Here is a 19030-nt window from a genome sequence, read left to right as displayed (position 1 = left end):
TAGCAAAACAGATTTTCTACAACTGAGGATACAAAGAAAATCACACTGAGATGGGTGGGTAGGAAGGGTAAGAGACTCCATCTAGTCAGAACCCACCCTACTCCCGCCCCCACCCACACACACCTGGTATGGTGACTCACAGTGAGCGGGAGGGATATCACAGCCTTGGAGGTTCTCCCCTAAAGAGCACGGGGTCCAAGTTCCAACCTGGGAGACCTGTACTAGAAAGAAGAGTCTCATAAAATCTGGCTTTGAAAACCAGAGTGGCTTATATATAGGAGAGCCAAAAGGCTATAGGAAACCAAGGTGTACTCTCTCCAAGACCCAGCACAGGGGTAGCAGTTTGCAAAGCACCTGGGTAGTTGATACCCTGTGTAATTTTAGGGTATACACTGGAGAGACAGGGATCTATTGGAATTTTATCCAGGGACAGACATGCTGGTGGGTGCCATTTTCTCCCTTTTTAAAATTTCCTTCCACCCTTGGTCTGACACTGGCAGGCACTATTTCTGACATGCTTCATTAACCTTGCTAATACTATTCATTTCCCTGAGCACCCACCCTGGCTGGTACCCTTCCAAAGGGGATCCTGACCTGCCACATTCAGTGAGTGGCATTATTCAGCACTGTATCCCCCAAAACTTGGCGGCCTCATTCAGCATCAGCGTGCAGCAGTGTGTCTGCAACAGTTGAGGCTGGGCCTCACAGCCAGCCACACCAGAGGCCCATCCTGCATACCAGTGTGCCAGCAGTAGTTGCAGTCAAACCAGCCAACTGCACTGGGGGTAGAGGGCTGCCATGCACGCCAGCATACCCACAACAGTTGTGGCCCAGATACAATAGGAAGCCACATTAGTCCACAAGCATCCGGGTCTGGTGGCCAGGGGAATTACACAGGACGCCTTCTACATAAGGTCACTTTTTCAAAACCAGTAAACATAGATATCTACCTACTATATAGAAACAGACAAAATGAGAAGACAAAAGAATATGCCTAAAAAAAAAAATAAAAGACAACCCCCCAGAAAAAGAACTATATAAAAAAGAAACAGAGGTAAGCTGTCTACTAAATAAAGAGTTCAAAGTAACAGTCATAAGATGCTCATCAAACTCTGCAGAACAGTGGGTCAACTCAGTGAGAACTTCGACAAAAAGAGAAGTAATGCAAAAAAGGGACAATCAAAACTGAAGAATATAACAAATGAAATGAAAAATACACTAGAAGGATTCAACATCAAATCAGATGATGCAGAAGAATGGATTAGCCATCAGAAAGAAAGGAGAGTGGAAACATCCAATGGGAAGAGCAAAATGAAAAAACAATTTTAAAAAATGAGATAGCATAAAGGACCTCTGGAACAACATCAAGCATACTAACATTCAGATCATAGGGAGACTGGAATAGAAGAGAGAGAAAAGGACAGAAAACCTATTTGAAAAAATAATGGCTGAAAATTTTCCTAACTTGGCAAAGGAAACAGACATCCAAGTCCAGGAAGTATAGAGAGTTCCAAAAAAGATAAACCCAAAGGGATCTACACCAGGACACATCATAATTAAAACATCAAAAATTAAAAATAAAGAAAGAGTCTTAAAAGCATCAAGAGAAAAACAACTAAGTATGTAAATGGGAGCTTCCATAAGGCTATTGGCTGAATTTTCAGCAGAAACTTTTCAGGCCAGAAGAGAATAGTACAAAATATTCAACATGATTAAAGGAAAAACAAAACAAAACAAAACAAAACAAAACAAAACAAAACCTACTCTACCAGTAAAGTTTATAATTTAGAAATAAAAGAAAGATAATGAGTTTTCCAGACAAGCAAAAGCTAAGATCTCATCACTACTAAAGCCGCACTACAAGAAATGGTAAAGGAAATTCTTAAAGGAAAAAAGAAAAGGCCATCTAGACAAAATTAACAAGGAAACAATTGGCCTTAACTGACTTATTAGACTAGATGGTCTTAAAGATAAATACAGAATGTTCCATTTAACAACAGTAGAATACACATTCTTTTTAAGTACACATGAATATTTTCCAGGATACATCACATATTAGACCACAAAACAAGTCTCAATAAATTTAAGAAGACTGAAATTATATCAACATCTTTTCTGACCACAGCAGTATAAAACGAGAAATCAATTATAAGAGGAAAACTGGAAAAAATATACATGGAGGCTGAACAACACACTACTAAACAACCAGTGGGTCAGTGAAGAAATCAAGAAGGAAATCAAAAAATATCTTGAGACAAATAAAAATGGAAACTACATTACAAAATCTATGGGACACAGCAAAAACCTTTCTAAAAGAGAAGTTTAAAGCAATATAGGCCTAACTCAAGAAATAAAAAAAAAAAATCTCGAATAATCTAACCTTATACTTAAAGGAACTAAAAATGAAGAACAAACAAAGCCCAATCTAGTAGATGGTAGGAAATAATAAAGATCAGAGCAGAAGTAAATGAAATTGAAATTGGAGACCTCACTCTCTCTGATTCCAAACTATACTACAAAGCTACAGCAATCAAAACAGTATGGTACTGGCAGAAAAATGCACATAGATCAATGGAATAGAATAGAGAACCCAGAAATAAACCTATGTTTATATAATCAATTAAATTTATGACAAAGGAGATGAGAATATGCAATAGGAAAAAGTCTTCAATAAATTGTGTTGAAAAAACTAAACAGCTACATGCATAAAAATAAAACTGAACCATTTTCTTACACCATATACAAAATAAACTCAAAGGATTAAAGATTTAAATGTGGGATCTGAAACTATAAAGCTCCTAGAAGAAAACATAGGTGGTAAACTCTTTGACATTGGTATAAGAAATATATTTTTGGATTTGTGTCCTCAGGCAAGGAGAACAAAACAAAAATAAAAAATAAATGAGATTTTTACAGCAAAGGAAACCATCAACAAAATGAAAGACAACCAATGAATAGGGGAAGATATTTGCAAATGATATATCTGATAAGAGGTTAATATCCAAAATAAATAAAAAACATATATAACTTGATATCAAAAAGATAATAATAATGCAATTCAAAAAATATGCAGAAGACCCGAATAGACATTTCTCCAAAGAAGACATGCAAATGGTGAACAGACACATGAAAAGGTGCTCATCTTCATTAATTATCAAAGAAATGCTGGTAAAAATCACAATGAGGTATCACCTCACACCTGTCAGAATGGCTATTGTCAAAGACAAGAAAAGAGTGTTGGCAAGAATGTGGAAAAAAGGGAACCATTCTGCACTGTTGGTGGGATTGGCATAGCTACTGTGGAAAACAGTATGAAGGTTCCTCAAAAAAATTAAAATTTAAATTAAAAATTTAAAGTACCATACAATTCATCAATTCCAGTCTGGGCATTTATCCTAAGAAAACAAAAAAACTAATTCAAAAATATAGATGTACCCCTATGTTCATTGCAGCATTACTTCTAATAGTGATGGAAGCAACTTAGGTGTCCATCAATAGATGAATGGATAAAGATGTGGTGTGCATATACAATGGAATATAGCTCGGCCATAAAAAAAAAAAAATGAAATTTTGCCATTTGTAACAACATGGATGGACTAAGAGGGTGTTATACTAAGTGAAGAAAGACAGATATTGTATCATTTCACTTACAGGTAAACTCTAGACTAAACAAATGAACAATCAAAACCAAAATGAACAGATTCATAGAGAACAAACTGCTGGTTGCCAGAGAGTTAGGCGGTAGGTGGAATGAGCAAAAAATATTGAAGGGAATTAGGAGGTGCAAATTTATAGTTATAAATACGTCCTGGGGATGATTTGAATGCATATAACAACAGACTTAAATATGTAAAGCAATAGCCGATGGAATTACAGGGGAAAATAGATAGATCTAGTTATAATTGGTAATTTCACACTGATCTATCAAATAAATAAAAACTGAAAATAAATGAGTTAAGCCTTCATATCAAGGAGATTAAAAAGTAACTCCAAAGAAAATTTGAATAAAATAGGAGCAAGAAAATAATAAAGCTAAGAACATAAACACATAGAAAACAAAACTCAATGAAGAGTCTTAATAGAAGTTCTATATATTTTTTTTTAAATGAATAAAAATATAAAACTCAAGACTGATCAAGAAAAGCAAAGAAGGCATGATTAATCAATACTAGAAATAAAAAGAATATAACTATAGATTTAATGGTATTTTAAAATTATAATAGTATTTTTATCAATGTTCTTAGATATACATAAAGTATCTATTGAATAATATATTTTTAAAAACTGGTTTACTCAAGGGAGAAGAACTAGGTCGCTAGGGGTAGCAGAAGTGGGAGGCAGATTTTATTTTAAATAATGTGAATATATCACTTATCCTCCCCAAAAATGTAACAAAATGAAATAAATTTGAAAAGATAATATAATACTATGACTGTTAATGTAATTGGTTTTTATAAAAATTAATAATAGAATAATTAAATAATCAAAGACAATCAAAAATTAAATCAGAAATCAAGTATTTTCCTTTGTTTTAAAGTCCATTTTGTCTGAAGTATTGTACCTCAGCTTTTTTCTTTTCCATTTGTGTGGAATATCTTTTTTCATCCCTTTACTTTCAATCTGTGTGTGTCTTTCCATTTGAAGTTGGTCTCTTGTAGGCAGCATGTATATGGGTCTTGTTTTCTTATCCATTCAGCCACCCTATGTCTTTTGATTGGAGCATTTAATCCACTTACATTTAAAGTAAACATGGATCAAAATGCAGTTATTGCCATTTGTAGGGTTAACTCAAAATACCGTACTGGTCTCCTTGTGGCAGCAGCTTAAACTGGAGCAGAAATACCAACCCCTGCTTGACTGGCAGATGGCCACCTGGACCTTGGAAGGGACCTCAAGCAGAGGACACTCAACCCTCGGTTCCATGCCTGGCTTTTTGTGGGGCCAAGACATATCCAAAATATTTACCCAGATAGTCAAGACCAATTCTCCTTTACCTGGGAAGGACAACAATGGACCTTCACTGTCCGCCCTGTGGATTATATCAATAGCCCTACTATTTGCCACGTCTTTGTGGCTGAGGATTTGACTGGCTGTGCATCAAATATATTCATATATTTGCTGATCTAAAGGATGTTAATTACTTACTTTCTAACTGCCACTAGAAATTGAGGTTTCTGAGAGTTAAGAATGAGTATTACAATTGAAAGGGAAATGTATGTGTTTAGTAACAGAAGGTATAAAGTATAGATATTTTTATTAAAGAGTAAAGGAAAGTAGTTGTCCTAAAGTTTTTTTCTAATGAGTAAGAAGGGGCAAACCAAAGGGATGAAGAAAGTTACGGAAGGTCTATGAAGAGAAATCTTGAAAGAGAAAACTTTATGTCTGGTTAAGCTAAATAAAATTAGAAAGATTCCTCGTAAAATTCCAGCAAAGCAGAATTAAAAATGCCTATCTGGTTAATTAATATTCTTGCTGAGCTTATGCAAATGATCAGGCCAAGTTTATTGAAATGACTTATTTTACAAATGAATGAGCCTTTATTTGACTATCTTAAGTAAAAATAGTAGTAGTTGGAGAGGAAAGAAAAAACATGTGTAGATAAAAATTGAAATATGTAAACATTACATTCTTATGCTATTCATTGTTTTTTAGGTTTTATTTTGTTTTCTACTTGTAAATTGGACTGGGTCCTGAATTGCTCTAGTTTCCTCCAATATCTGTCTATGGCTCTTCGAACATGTTTTTGATTTGTAATTTTTCTCCCATCTAGGAATTATTGAAACCTATAAATGCTTTTTTCAAGCCATGAAAGCTAAAAATGGACAATTTGATATAAAATTTGAGAGATTGTCACAATGGCTCATGTTTAAGCAATCGTGGTGACTGGTGCTGTGTGGGCCATGCAAAGAGTTTGCCTTGACATCTGAGGACTTCATCTGAGACATTTCAAGTTGCAGGAGATGTTACCAGCCTTATATCTAGAAATCTTTACTGACAGCCTTACAAACTCAGAAGCTGGTTTATAATTTGCCCTGATTATTAACCTTTGTTTTTCTCTTGTTTTCATAGACAAAAGAGTCATCTATACAGTGGCTAACACAACTTGCTAAACCTTCAGTAACATTTCTGGGGAAGCTGAGACTCAAATAAATTGAATCGTGCAGAAGGCTACTTTGTATTCATAGTAAACCAAAAACTGAGGTATGTTCAATTGAATATAGGACAGTTTCATTCCTCTAATACCTAATTTTTATCAGAAAGCAGCCAGAGCAGTGGTTGCCTCTCTTCCCTAAAGATTGAGGAATGATTAGGAGACTGGGGGGAGTTTAACAAGAATTGTAGCCTCGCATATTGCAGCACTTGGAGCAAACCCCTTAACCACACGGTGTCCCTCCTTCGGCTCTTGGGGCCAATACCTGGTAACAGACTGCTTGGTTTATGTGTGTACTATTAGAGTTAGGATGTAGTCTTTACTGTATTTGTGATATATGGATGCAGTACACAAATGCTCTAACCACCAGGGCTCCCTATCCTGAAGAACTGGCATAAAGAATGTGGGGTGGAGGAGCTATGTCAGGGTGAAGTGTAGGGTTAACTCAGAACAAAGCCCCTCTGCATACTCAGAAGACTGATAGCTGCCCAGCTAGTAGCCAAGGAAGGCAATGCACAAAGAGCTTTCAGTAGTGCCTACTCCCAAGGATGTTTTCTGCTGCTCCCATGGACCTTTTCTGTTCCTGTAACTAAGCAGCACAGCTTGCTCCCATCCATCTGAGAAGGCGGCTGCTCCCCCAGTGAGATAACCCCTCCCTCTGCTTGTGTGAATAAAAATCTATGCTTGCTCTTGGTCAGTAGCTTTATTCCTGTAGCTTTGACCAGCCACTGCTGAAGCATCCCTGCCTGTGAGTAGTAAAAGGTACTTCTCACCCCTCCGGTTCTTCTGGTGGTCCTTCCAGTTTTCTAAAGCCAGGTGCAAGTTCCAGGCATAAGGCTCTTGCATTATACCATTTTATTTTTCATATTTTTGATCTTTCTTTTTAATTTTTTCTTAAAGAAATCTTTCAATATTTCTTGTATTACTGGTTTGGTGGTAATGAACTCTTTTAGTTTTTCTTGTCTGGGACACTTTTTACCTGTCCTTTGATTCTAAATGATAGCTTTGCTAGATAGAGTAATTTTGGTTATAGGTTCTTGAATATTTTGTGCCACTCCCTTACGATCTGCAAAGTTTCTGCGATAAATCACCTGACAGTCTTATGGGAGCTGCTTATAACTAACTTACTGCTTTTCTCTTGCTGCTTTAAAGATTCTCTCTTTGTCATTAACCTTTGGCATTTTAATTATAGTGTGTCTTGGTGTGGGCCTCAAGAGCCAAAGAAAGACTCAGCAATTCCATTTCTGGGTATTTATCTGAAGAAATTCAAAACGCTAATTAAAAAAAAAAATGCATTCCCATGTTCACTGCAGCATTATTTACAATAGTGAAAATACGAAGGCAAACTAAGTGTCCATCGACAGAAGAATGAATAAAGAAGACGTGGTACATATACACAATGAAATATTACTTGACCATAAAAAGGATGAAATCTTGCTATCTGCAGCAATATGGATGGACCTAGAGGGTATTTTGCTAATCAAAACAAGTTAGATAAAGACAAATACCACATGGCTTCATTCATATGTGGAATCTAAAAAATAAATAAATAAAAATAAATAAATGAACAAACAAAATAGAAATAAAATCATAGACACAGAGAACATTTCAATGGTTGCCAGATGCGAGGGTAGTTGTGGAGATGGGTGAAAAAGGGGAAACAAGATTTGCAAATTGCCGGTTATAAAAACAGTCATGGGAATGTAAAGTACAACATATGGAATGTAGTCAATAATATTGTAATGAGTATATATGGTGTCAGATGGGTACTAGACTTATCACTTACGAAGTGATCACTTCGTAAGTTATTTAAATGTCTAATCGCTATGTTGTACACCTGGAACTAGTTTAATATTGTATGTCGACTGTAATTGAAATAAAAAATTATTTTAAAAAAAAGAGATCAAATATTTCCCACCATTTCCACCTAAAAGAAGGCACCAGAATGCTTACAGATCAATAAAAAAAAAAAAAAATGATCCAAGTGAAAAGTGTACACAGCAGAGGAACAAAATATAAAACTCAAAATATAAAACAAAACTATATGAAAAAAAATGTTCAAACTGACCTATATTCAGAGAAATTCTCATTAAAATAAAGAGATATTGTTTCTCTGCAATTGATAATTTCAAAAATAAAAAATAAATTGCTTACTATAGTACCTGGCACATTAAAAACATCTAATGCATGTGATTATTACTACTGGTAATATTTTTAGTGTTAGTATTATGCTGATAATAACATAATTGCTATTATTACTGCAACTACTATTAATTCATCCTTTACGATTATTACTAACACTATTATTACTGCTAGAGTATGTACCCCACTAAAGTACCTTATCATGAATCATTTTTTGCAAAAAATAATAATCTGTTTGATATCTTTTCTGTAAATTGAAACTTGTGTACATTGAATATCTCAACTGAATATTTAGTGCTTGATTAAACCAACCTCTATAAACAAATAAACTTTATTATTTGAGAAACTTTTTCTGAGAACATTTTCTCTTTCATGGCTATTTGTTGGTTACCACCCTTTTAAGCATGCAAACAATAAAATAAAATTTGGAACTAAGAACCAAAAAAAAAGTCAAATTGTCCCCCAAAAACCTGAAAAAATATTTTAAAGCAATAAAGTCATGAAAAAAAATTATGTTTACATCAAGTAATTTAATTATGTGATTAATAGTTAATTAATCACATAATATTCTTACAGATGATTATGTTTTCTTTGAACAGCATGGTATAGAACAAAATGCATTAATAATTAAAATGTATTTCCTAGTTTTATGTACTATAACACAACTTAAAATATTAGTAATAGAATACTGGGGGCTGGGGAGGGGTATCAACTAACCCTGCGAAGAGTGTAGTGAGGATTTAGCTTCATCATCCATTGGTGCACAAATGCTTCTTTCTTTCTCTTTCTCTGAAAGTCCAGTTGTATTTCCCAGGCCAGATTCTGCTTTCTCTGCTTCAGTCATTAAACAAACTGGAAATTCAGGGCACAACTGAGTATGTCTTCCATGGGTTTTTTGATCATCCAAACAGAGAGGAAGTTTAATTACCTATTGAGATAAATCTGTTATCTAAACTGTTGAAAATATTACACATGCAGATAAATTTCTCTGGAAGAATAATACAATTCACAAAATCCAAAAGGTCAATGATGAAGTCAATTTATCAAATCTTATATATGCTTTTGTTTGGTTGTGTTATAAAAAATGAACATATTTTATATTAACCAATTGATATAATTGTCTCAGATATTGCCATTGCTCTATATGCTTATTAGTTTTTTCTTTGTCTTATTTATAATGTTTTATAATTTCTTCTTCCAAATAACATTGTTTATCTAATAGTCATATTGGGATGGAATTAATAAATATTTATTCATTATTAATTCCAAAAAAAATATTTAAAAAAAAATAAGGAATAAGTGAAAACTCTAGTAGTGAATATATGGGCTTTTACTATGCAATTTTTTCAACTTTAGCTGTTTAAAATTTAAATAATAAAGTGCTTGGTGGACATAATCAATGACACAGGAAAGAGAGAAATCTATAGAAAAAGTTTGCTTGGAGAAAGTAAAAGGCTGTTTTGCTTGCATTCTCTCTTAGATTTTTTTTCACATATGCCATGGGGAACTGTATCAGAGTAGTTCTCCAGTCTCTTCATTCACATTCAGGGTTTTTTTAGCCTGAGATTTGGTCCTAAAAACACTGTGGTAGAATATGTGAGGTCATGGCTAAACCACATGGCCTGGTTCTGCCAGCTCATTTCTGACTACAGTTTCCTTCCCATCAAAGACATAGGAGGAAAATAATGAGGATTTATCTGACTATATATTTTTCCTTTAATCTCTTCTAGGGTTGCAATGCGAATACTACTTTTCTGTTTCGATATCTGTTTTATCTATCTTTTCTGTTCCCCAATCTAAGTTATTCTTTATCTGAGTAACTCTGAAAGGAATACTTAAAATTTATATTTATTCAGAAATTTTTGCATTTGAGAAAACTCGCATCAGAAAAATCTACATACAGTCATGTGCCACATATCAAAGCCTGGCTACATATTTAACAGTGGTCCCATAAGATTATAATGGAGCTGAAAAATTCTTATCGCCTAGTGACATCATAGCTGTTGAAAGGTTTTAATGCAACACATTAGACATGTTTGTGGTGATGCTGGTATACAGAAATCTACTGTAGCGCCAGTCATAAAAAATTATAGCAAATACAATTATGCACATACATAATACTTGAAAATGATAATAAATGACTATGTTACAGGTTTATGCTTTACCATACTACACTTTCTATTATTATTCTTATAGTGTATTCTTTCCATTTATTAAAAAAATTGTTGTAAAAGAGTGTGCTGTGTTATGCTGGCTGTAGCCTCATACATCTTCTGTTTACCATCTTTTGATTGCATCATTTTCTCTTGTACTTCATTTAATCTCTGTTGTTTCAAACAGTAACATGCTGTACAGGTTTGTAGCCAAGGAGCAATAGGCTATACCATGTAGCCTAGATGTGTAGTAAGCTGTACCATCTAGGTTTGTGTAAGTGAGCTCTATGATGTCCAATGATAAAATCACCTAACAACAAATTTTCACAATATATCTCCATTGTTAACCAGCACATGTCTATATTTTTGAATTTCACATTAAGAGGAAAATGAGATTTCGAGATGATAATTTGTGTTTCCATCTTAATGAAAGAAAAGCATCAACATTTCTACTAATTCTGCCTTATAATTAGAAAATTGTATATCTTCCATAAGGGTGCTATTTTCATTAATAAGTTTTAATTACCACCCCCACCCCCTTAAATTTACAGAAGGAGAAAATTCCTGTTATTGTCTATTATATAAGAATGTCAATGGACAATTTCATCTATCTGTAGTGGTTGGTCTTAGTTGATAAATCTAGTTGAAAAAGCTAGTTGATCCTGCTGATAAATCATAATATTCTTGACAAAGTTTTTTTTTTTTTAAGTAGGGAGTTATGGAGAAAAAAATTAAAATTTTAATAATGTGTTAAAAAATCAAGTAGATTTTACTGAAATCAAGTAATTCTAATGCTGTCTATCAAGTAACCATTTTCTTCAAGATGAATTACTTTTACAAGTTTATAATACTTATTGAAAATTTCAATAGCATGAGAAGAAGCTAAAGGCTAGAAAAAAAGCAGCTTTGGAAAAATTTTAAATTCTTTTTTCACTTACAAAATCATATTGCAAACCTGAAAATAGAGATTACAGAGCCAGTGGTCCAAATCGAGGCAAATCACATCTTCAATTTTCCTGAAGTTGTTAAGTTTCTGGTCATAATGTCCCCGGAGAAGGGGACACTTGAATTTTCCTTCTACTACGTTAAAGTTGTTATCACACAATGGGAAGGCTGCCCAGCCTACAACCCGGTCGAGACACGCATACTTTCCACGAACAAGAAAGAGTTCAAATAAGAAAGCCATGCCGAGTTTCACATCTTTCTTAGGCGGGAGTACCTAGGAAAGATATTAAGACAAAGGGAAATTGGGATGCTTGCATTTCGAAACAGACCATATTCAGTAATACCTATAGATAATTTAAAGTTAAGTAAAAGGTTGGTTTGTACTTTTATTGTTTACCTTTAAAAACTTGACATTGGTTGCATTTGCATAAGTAACTTTTCCCATCCAAGATAGTTGAGCAACCATACCACAATAAAAATGGGACTCAAACAACGAAACACAAATTTGACCTTGCCAGTTCAAGATTTTACACTTTATAAGCTTCAGGAATCAAATCTGTAATATGATAATGTGGTATACTACATTTTCAGTCCTTTTTGCTTGAACTGATACCTCTATTGTGTAACTATTTCTATTTTTCATTATAGTCATTGTTTTACTTGACTGTTATTCATCTTTGTATTATTCATGTACCCAGCACAAGTGCTTTGCACAGAAGAAATGCTTTTTAAATAAGTGGCTGAACAAACTATGACACTCCAGAAAAAATAATCCTAGACATAATGATAGCTTGAATTACCATTACAAGGCCCATCTCTTCAAGGAAAAAATAGTGTCCCATTTAATTTTGTGACTATCTTGTTTATTTCGGTTGACACTATAATGTACATCATTGTATAAGCAATTTGCCATGCTAAATAAATAGTGAGAGGCTTAAAGATGGATGATATGATGAGATTGACCAAATCACTGTCCAAGTTTCCAGATATAAAGGTGGAGTCTACTCTCAGACCTTAAATTTTTTTTAGAAAAATTCAAACATAAATAGCCTTTTTAAAACAGATTGTAGCCTTGAGTTTCTTTAAAAATTCTATGCAAAATAATTGTAAATAGGCAAAGATAGGTACTTGTCTAAGACTATTTTGTAAGAACATATTTAGCCAAAAGTGTGTAGGCATATTTTATATGATTTATGTAACTATTCCAAGACTTAGTTTGTGTTTAAAATGAAACAGAAGCATCTGTTGAAAAATGCCATAACCCTGTGGCAGCTGCTATTAAACCATTAACAGGATCAGGTTTCATTTAAACCAGATTTACCATTTTCTACAACAGCCCATGGGAAAGCTAAAAACATTAGGCACAAATTACTGACAAGAGAGATTCTTAATCAAGCCATACTATTCATTTGGCTAGTTTGCTGTGAGTAACCTTTATGATAAGAAAATAAAAGCTAAATAGGGAAGAGGAGAAAAATGGAGTCAAAACCTGTTTTGAACCATCACTTAAAAATAAAATTGAACTAATACTCTTACAGTAATTTTATTTATTTTTATCCTTGCATTTGGAAGTAAAAACTAATGCTCCTCTTACACTAACCTCATCTTACTTAGTAATATGTTCAAAATAGATGAAGTAATAATTTGCCTAGTACTGACTCAATTCTATTATTAATTTTCTTGTGGTCTTGGGCAAGTCATTTCTTTTTACATCTAAGTTTCCATGGATTCAAGTTTCCTCATTAATAATAATTAAAAAAAAAGGATATAAGCATCTTTCTCACAGAATTGATGCAATTATCAACTTGGGTAATAAATAGAAAAATGTTCATAAAAATATGAAATGCATATAACTTATTATTTTAAGACTTTATACCAACTATTTTTAAGATGACTTAGATTATAGTTTATTGAAATAAGAAAGAAACATATTAAGGTTAAAGCTCATCTATAAACATGTAAAACACTAGTATCATTTTGTGCATGAGAAACAGGTCAAGGCTACACACAACACTGTGTCACATGTAAGGATGTAAATAAGAAGCCAGAGCTCATGCACAAAAGGGAGCTTATTTCCACCCATTTTACAAGATAGAGAAGTCACATGTAACTACCTTGAGAGCTCCCAAAAAAAGTAAGTATAAAAACAAGACTAAATCTAGTCATTGATATTGATTGAAAAGGAGAATGAGTCCCATATTATCAAATAAAGGCATTCACTTTATCTGACAACAGTTATCTTGCCTTATGTATTCTTTTAGTACCTTTCCCTTGATATGTATTGTAAAAGAGACCTTTTCCCTGTAATGTGTAGCTTGGGACTCATTCTTTTTCTCTTTGACAAGAAAGGGTCACTAAGTTTCATTGTACCTCTGAGAAGGCCCTCTCCACATACCTAAATATTTCTATAGGTACCTTATAATGTGACATTTCCATGTGTATTTTTCAGTATCTTTGTAATTGAATACTATATAGTAAGGGAAACAAATGAATCAGTCTCTAGTCAACTACCAAAACTATCTCATCATGAGAATCTTGTTGTTGGAGGTCATAGTGTCCTCAGAGAATCTTTACATTCTGAGTACCATGAAGAGCATTCTTTTTGAAGGAAGAGATACTGCAGAGCTGCATCTTGCTGCATAAGGGTGATGCATTTGAGCTTCATATCATGGAAAATATATGTGAAGGATAATGGGAAACAAGCAGAATCCAAAAAGCAAACAAGGATTTTGAAGGATGAATTTATGTGGAGGATTAGAAGAGAAAACAAAATTCTTTCCACTTGGACACAAAATACTTTTAAATTAAAGCAACTCAGGGAGGATTAAGGTAGTCTTACAAAATGAAAATACACATTGATGAAGTATTCTTCAATTTTCTGGTCTTTCTGAAATTTTTATAATGACTATTACTTTTATAATCAGAAAAAAGTTGACAAAGTGATTTCAAAACCAGAAGGCCTTCAAGGTGCTGCTTCTGGTTATGATGGAGATAGGCATGAATTCACCATAACTTGGAAAAAAATCAGTTAAATTACAGAATTATGTATATTTTTTAACCCATTAGGGAGTCTAGGACACAAATATTTAGGGGAAACTAAATCTGAGAGAGGGATAGCCCCCTTTATATATGAGCTAGGACATCTCTAGGCAGCTATAATCTCAAGAAACAAGTGAAGGAGCAGAACTGTCATTGGTTGGGAGATTTTGCTGGTAAAAGGAGAAATTGGATGAACTTCTAACAATCTTGAGCTAACGTGAAGTACTGAATACAGATGAGCCCCAAACGCAGAGCAAATTTTTACTATTCACCAATTCTTAGCCTTAGGACTTTTACCCAGTGTTCAGCACAATGTGAGCAATTAAGTCCGGGCTGGAAGTCAAAGAGAGATCTCCAGTGGCACAGAAATCTTGAGGCAAGGCTGAAGAGCACAACAGAATATCAGTTACATGGTGCTTGGATACCAAGCCCAGCTGAAAGGAAGAACCTTTCACATCTCAAAATTTTTGAAACCAGTGGTGAATCAAAACTAAAACTACAACCTAACCTTAATTTAGCCTAATTTTAATCAGAGAGATCAGCCCCTCACCTATCTGCTTGATAAAGGCATCTTTTATTTTATGTTTTTCCATGAGAGATAAATATTTTCCACTTTGGTGTTTACATTTCATTTATACACGTCTTGCACACACATCTATGAGACCTCCATAGAAGCAGGAAGCTGTGATGTACAGACAAAAGGAAACACTCAATGGAAAATGCCCCACAGTTGACCCAGATGTAGAATTGACAAAAGACTTTAAACAATCATTATAATTAAGACAAAGAAAAAGAAGAAAACATAAAAATAACCAATAAAAGGGAAAAAAAATTAGGAGAGAACTTTAAAAAAGTCTTAGAACAGAAAAAAATACTTGAAATGAAAAATGAAAAATTCATTCCATGGATTTAACAGTAGAAATAAATAAGAATAGATGAACTCTAAGAGAGGTCAATAGGATATCCCAACTGAAACACATAGGCAATAAGAATTAAAAAAAAATAGAGCATGTAAGATCTGTGGGACAATAATAAAGTTTAACATGCATGTAATCAGAATTCTAAAAGGAAAAGAGAAAGACAATAGTGTAGAAAAATATTTCGAAGACATAATGGCTGAGGATTTTCCAAATCTGATAAACGACTTCAATCCATAAAACCAAAAATCTCAGAATCTTAAGAAGAAAAAAATAAAAAGTAAATTCCTAGGCATATCCAAACCAATAAAACCAATAAAAATTAAATATAAAATCTATAATAGCTAACAGAAAAGTTCATTATTGGCTGTCCAAGAGTCATACTTAGTCAAGTATCCATATGTCCTTAACAGGAAGTCCTGAATTTAATATAAAAATATTTTATATCTTACAGAAAATTTCATTTTCATTTTTTGCCACACTTTTTTGCTCTACACTCTGGCCATACTTTTATTTCTAGCACTGAACAAAAGGTTTCCAGAAACTTTGGTTCAGCAAACAACTTTTTTACTCCTTGGTAGGTTGTTTCTTGCCTTCTTGACTAACTGAAGTCATATTGCCACTTTATATTTACCATATAAATTATAATTCCTTAGCATCACATTAAAGGTTCTAGTGTAGCCTCACCACAATATAACCTAGTTTTATTTCCTATTTAACATATGTTTAAGTAGATGTTATACATACATACTCACAGATATTAAATACTATTGTCAAAATTATTTTCTCAAATACCTGACCATATACATACACACACACACATGCACACCCACAGTTTATTTTCTCAAAACAGTCTCTTTATCAAGAAATCCATCTTCTCTCCCAACCCCAGGTTTTTTTTCATTATAACCAAAGAATCTTAGGATCTTTAATTTAAATAATACCTTTGAAATCATAATTTCTAATCTATAGTTTCTCAAACAGAAATACATGCAGAGATACTGGTGGGGCGCAGACATAAGCTAACAAACTTGCATGTTTTCATAACAACTACTAAGCTATTCTATGAATTTTAAAGTCCTTAATACTTAGAGTAAATCATAACAATAATAACAAAAGAGTTGTAAATATACAATGACATCAGAAAAGGGCATTTTGAAAATTTTGTCAAAAAATACAGACTAATGAAAATACTGGTGTTATATGCCACACAAATTTTGAGAAAGTGTTATATTCGGTCCTTTGCTCAGACATATTTTCTAGAATCTATAAGACAGTTGTTCATGGTCTACCTGAGAGCTACACCATGGAAATGTTTACCAGTTCATAATGTTAATCAATCCATGGATGAACAGTTCTAACTGTTAAAAACTTCCACTACCTCCTGAGCAACCATGGTGTCATTAATGCTTGGTGTATGGTATTAATCAAATACTTCCAGCTCTATGCCTTCTAAGAATGTGGTAGGATTGCACCTTCAAAATCTTTTATGACTAGCTCTGGACATTGCATGTGCCATTTTGGGGCCAGAGCATTTACTGTTAATTCTAGACCCTCCAGACTTCTCTTTTCTTCTCCACTGCCATAATGACACTCTAGATGGTAATCTTTCAACCAATCTTTGACCTAGAATGAGAATGAGTAAATCAAAGCCTCCAGTCATCCTTAAGTAAATATGTAGCTTGAGTGAAAAATAAGCTTCTATTATATTAAGCCACTGAGATGTTGGGGTTCTTTGTTACTTTAGAATAACCGAACTAATGCTGACCAATTCACCAGCCCTGCTCTGTATTTACTCAAGTTCAGTCTTAATTGTTCTATCAATGTGGTTATTGTGCCAAGATAGCTTCTGCATCATAGGTCTCAGTTACAGGATATAAAGTCGAGAATACAGTGGTACTTTGCCAGGGTAATGATAAAGCCAATAGTAGAGAAACATGCAAATAAATACCCATACACTCTAGACTTAAGTAGATAAGCAGAATACAAATATTCAATAATGTTTAAGTTGTTCATGGTAAGTCTACAATGGTGGTGCTTGGACATTTCTTTGGTTGCAATTCTAAATGCATCTTAAATTGTTCTGACATTATATATAGGTTATTTCAATCCTAGTTGTTTAATTATGCCCGTTCAATTGCTTTTCTGATTTAAAAGGGAAGCTTTATATACTAGTGTCTAAAATGATGGGCTTTGGCATCAGACAAACACGATATCAAATTCCATTTTAGCACTTAAATAGATAATCTAATATTTCTCAACCTTGGTTTCACCATTTATAAAACACCGGTAGTAGTAGTAGGGTAGGGTGGGGGATATAGGCAGGACAGTTTAATGGAGGGAAGTTAGCAGATAGGGAGGATAAAAAATTAACTAAATGGTTTCTTCTAGGTCTGATGTTCTATTGGGAATAAAGTAGTCAAAGAAGTAAATAAATATATTTAATTTGCATTAGAAATAGCAAGATAATCTTTTAAAATAAACTCTGGACAGACGAATGGAAATTGATGCCACAGCACAGGGCGATCTAGGTTATCCAGTGAGAGTTTTAGAATGCTATTATTTTCCTTTTCATTCCCTCAGCCAAGATAAATAAATAGGCAAATTGGCTTTAATCCCTTGTCTTTCTACTGTGGAATAAAAGAAAGTAATTATTCTTGGAAACTTATTTTGGCCTAGGGATGAAGAACAGAGGGTGGTAACAGCTATAACTATCATAGCTTCTGAATAGAAGAAAAGAAAAAAAATCCTACTCCCTACACCACTGGAACCAACCAGTGCTCTCATGTGTAAATGTTGAATTCATGGTGAAAAGTCTCAAGGACATTTCTTTCTATCCCTTTTACTGCTCTTTATGATTCCTACAAATTAAGGAGCTAGGGCTCTTCTTCCACATGTTTCTCTGTATTCAGCCTATCCTTTCAAATTGCTCACTTTGAGTTCAGGCATTGAATGTAGACATAGAACTTACCAAGAAAAAAAAAAAAAAACATTTTAACCTAACCAAATCTCATTACCCTGGACCTGTTAAGAATGAGTCTTTCTGCAGGACTAGATTTACCAGAGAGCTTATGAATTAATAATTTTGAATAAAAATCTTCCTGAAATGAGGGCACAGTTTTATAACTTTTCAAACCAAAAGTCCCTGAATATAATTTTTTGATTTCTCAACAACTAATTTAATCATTTAAGAAATACCAGCAATCATACAATGAGGTCCTCAAGGCCCTAGACTAGCTGTCTCCAAAATTTAGTTTATATAAAAGAATTACATAAGAGTCCTTATTAAAAATGGAGATTTCCAGACCTCATTCTTATCCTTGAATCAGTAAGCCTGGGTGAGGCTTGGGAATCTGAATTTCAACAAACACACCAAGGTAATGGTAATTCAGGTGGTTCTTCAAATCACATTTTGACAATTGACATGGAATATGGATACAAAGATAAATATGTCCTTGATCATATGTCCAGTTGACTTCTTCATATTAGAGCAGCCACATTTATGTCTAAAATCAAACTGATTTATATCTGAATAATTACGGGCTAAAAAATGACTTTTCCACCATTTTCTATCAGATATGACTGAAATCAAAAGGAAATATGTGGCATGACATCACATTATATCACAATTCCATTAACTGACCTCAACCTCAAAATGTCATAACTCATTTCTTCACATGCTA

General features: G+C 33.6%; 1 protein-coding gene across 1 annotated transcript in view; it reads right to left on the bottom strand.

Moving 5' to 3' along the window:
• Positions 1-19030, bottom strand: part of OFCC1 (orofacial cleft 1 candidate 1) — a 274965-nt gene that overhangs the window by 166759 nt on the left and 89176 nt on the right. The window contains exons 11-12 of the mRNA XM_016138235.2: positions 11402-11665; positions 9011-9221 (exon numbers count right to left, since the gene is read on the bottom strand). Of these exons, the coding sequence (XP_015993721.2) occupies positions 9011-9221; positions 11402-11665 (475 nt within the window). The remainder of the gene's footprint in view (positions 1-9010; positions 9222-11401; positions 11666-19030) is intronic.

The sequence above is a fragment of the Rousettus aegyptiacus genome, unplaced genomic scaffold, assembly GCF_014176215.1.
Source record: "Rousettus aegyptiacus isolate mRouAeg1 unplaced genomic scaffold, mRouAeg1.p scaffold_m13_p_1, whole genome shotgun sequence".
NCBI lineage: Eukaryota > Metazoa > Chordata > Mammalia > Chiroptera > Pteropodidae > Rousettus > Rousettus aegyptiacus.
This window is presented reverse-complemented; position numbering and strand designations above follow the sequence as displayed.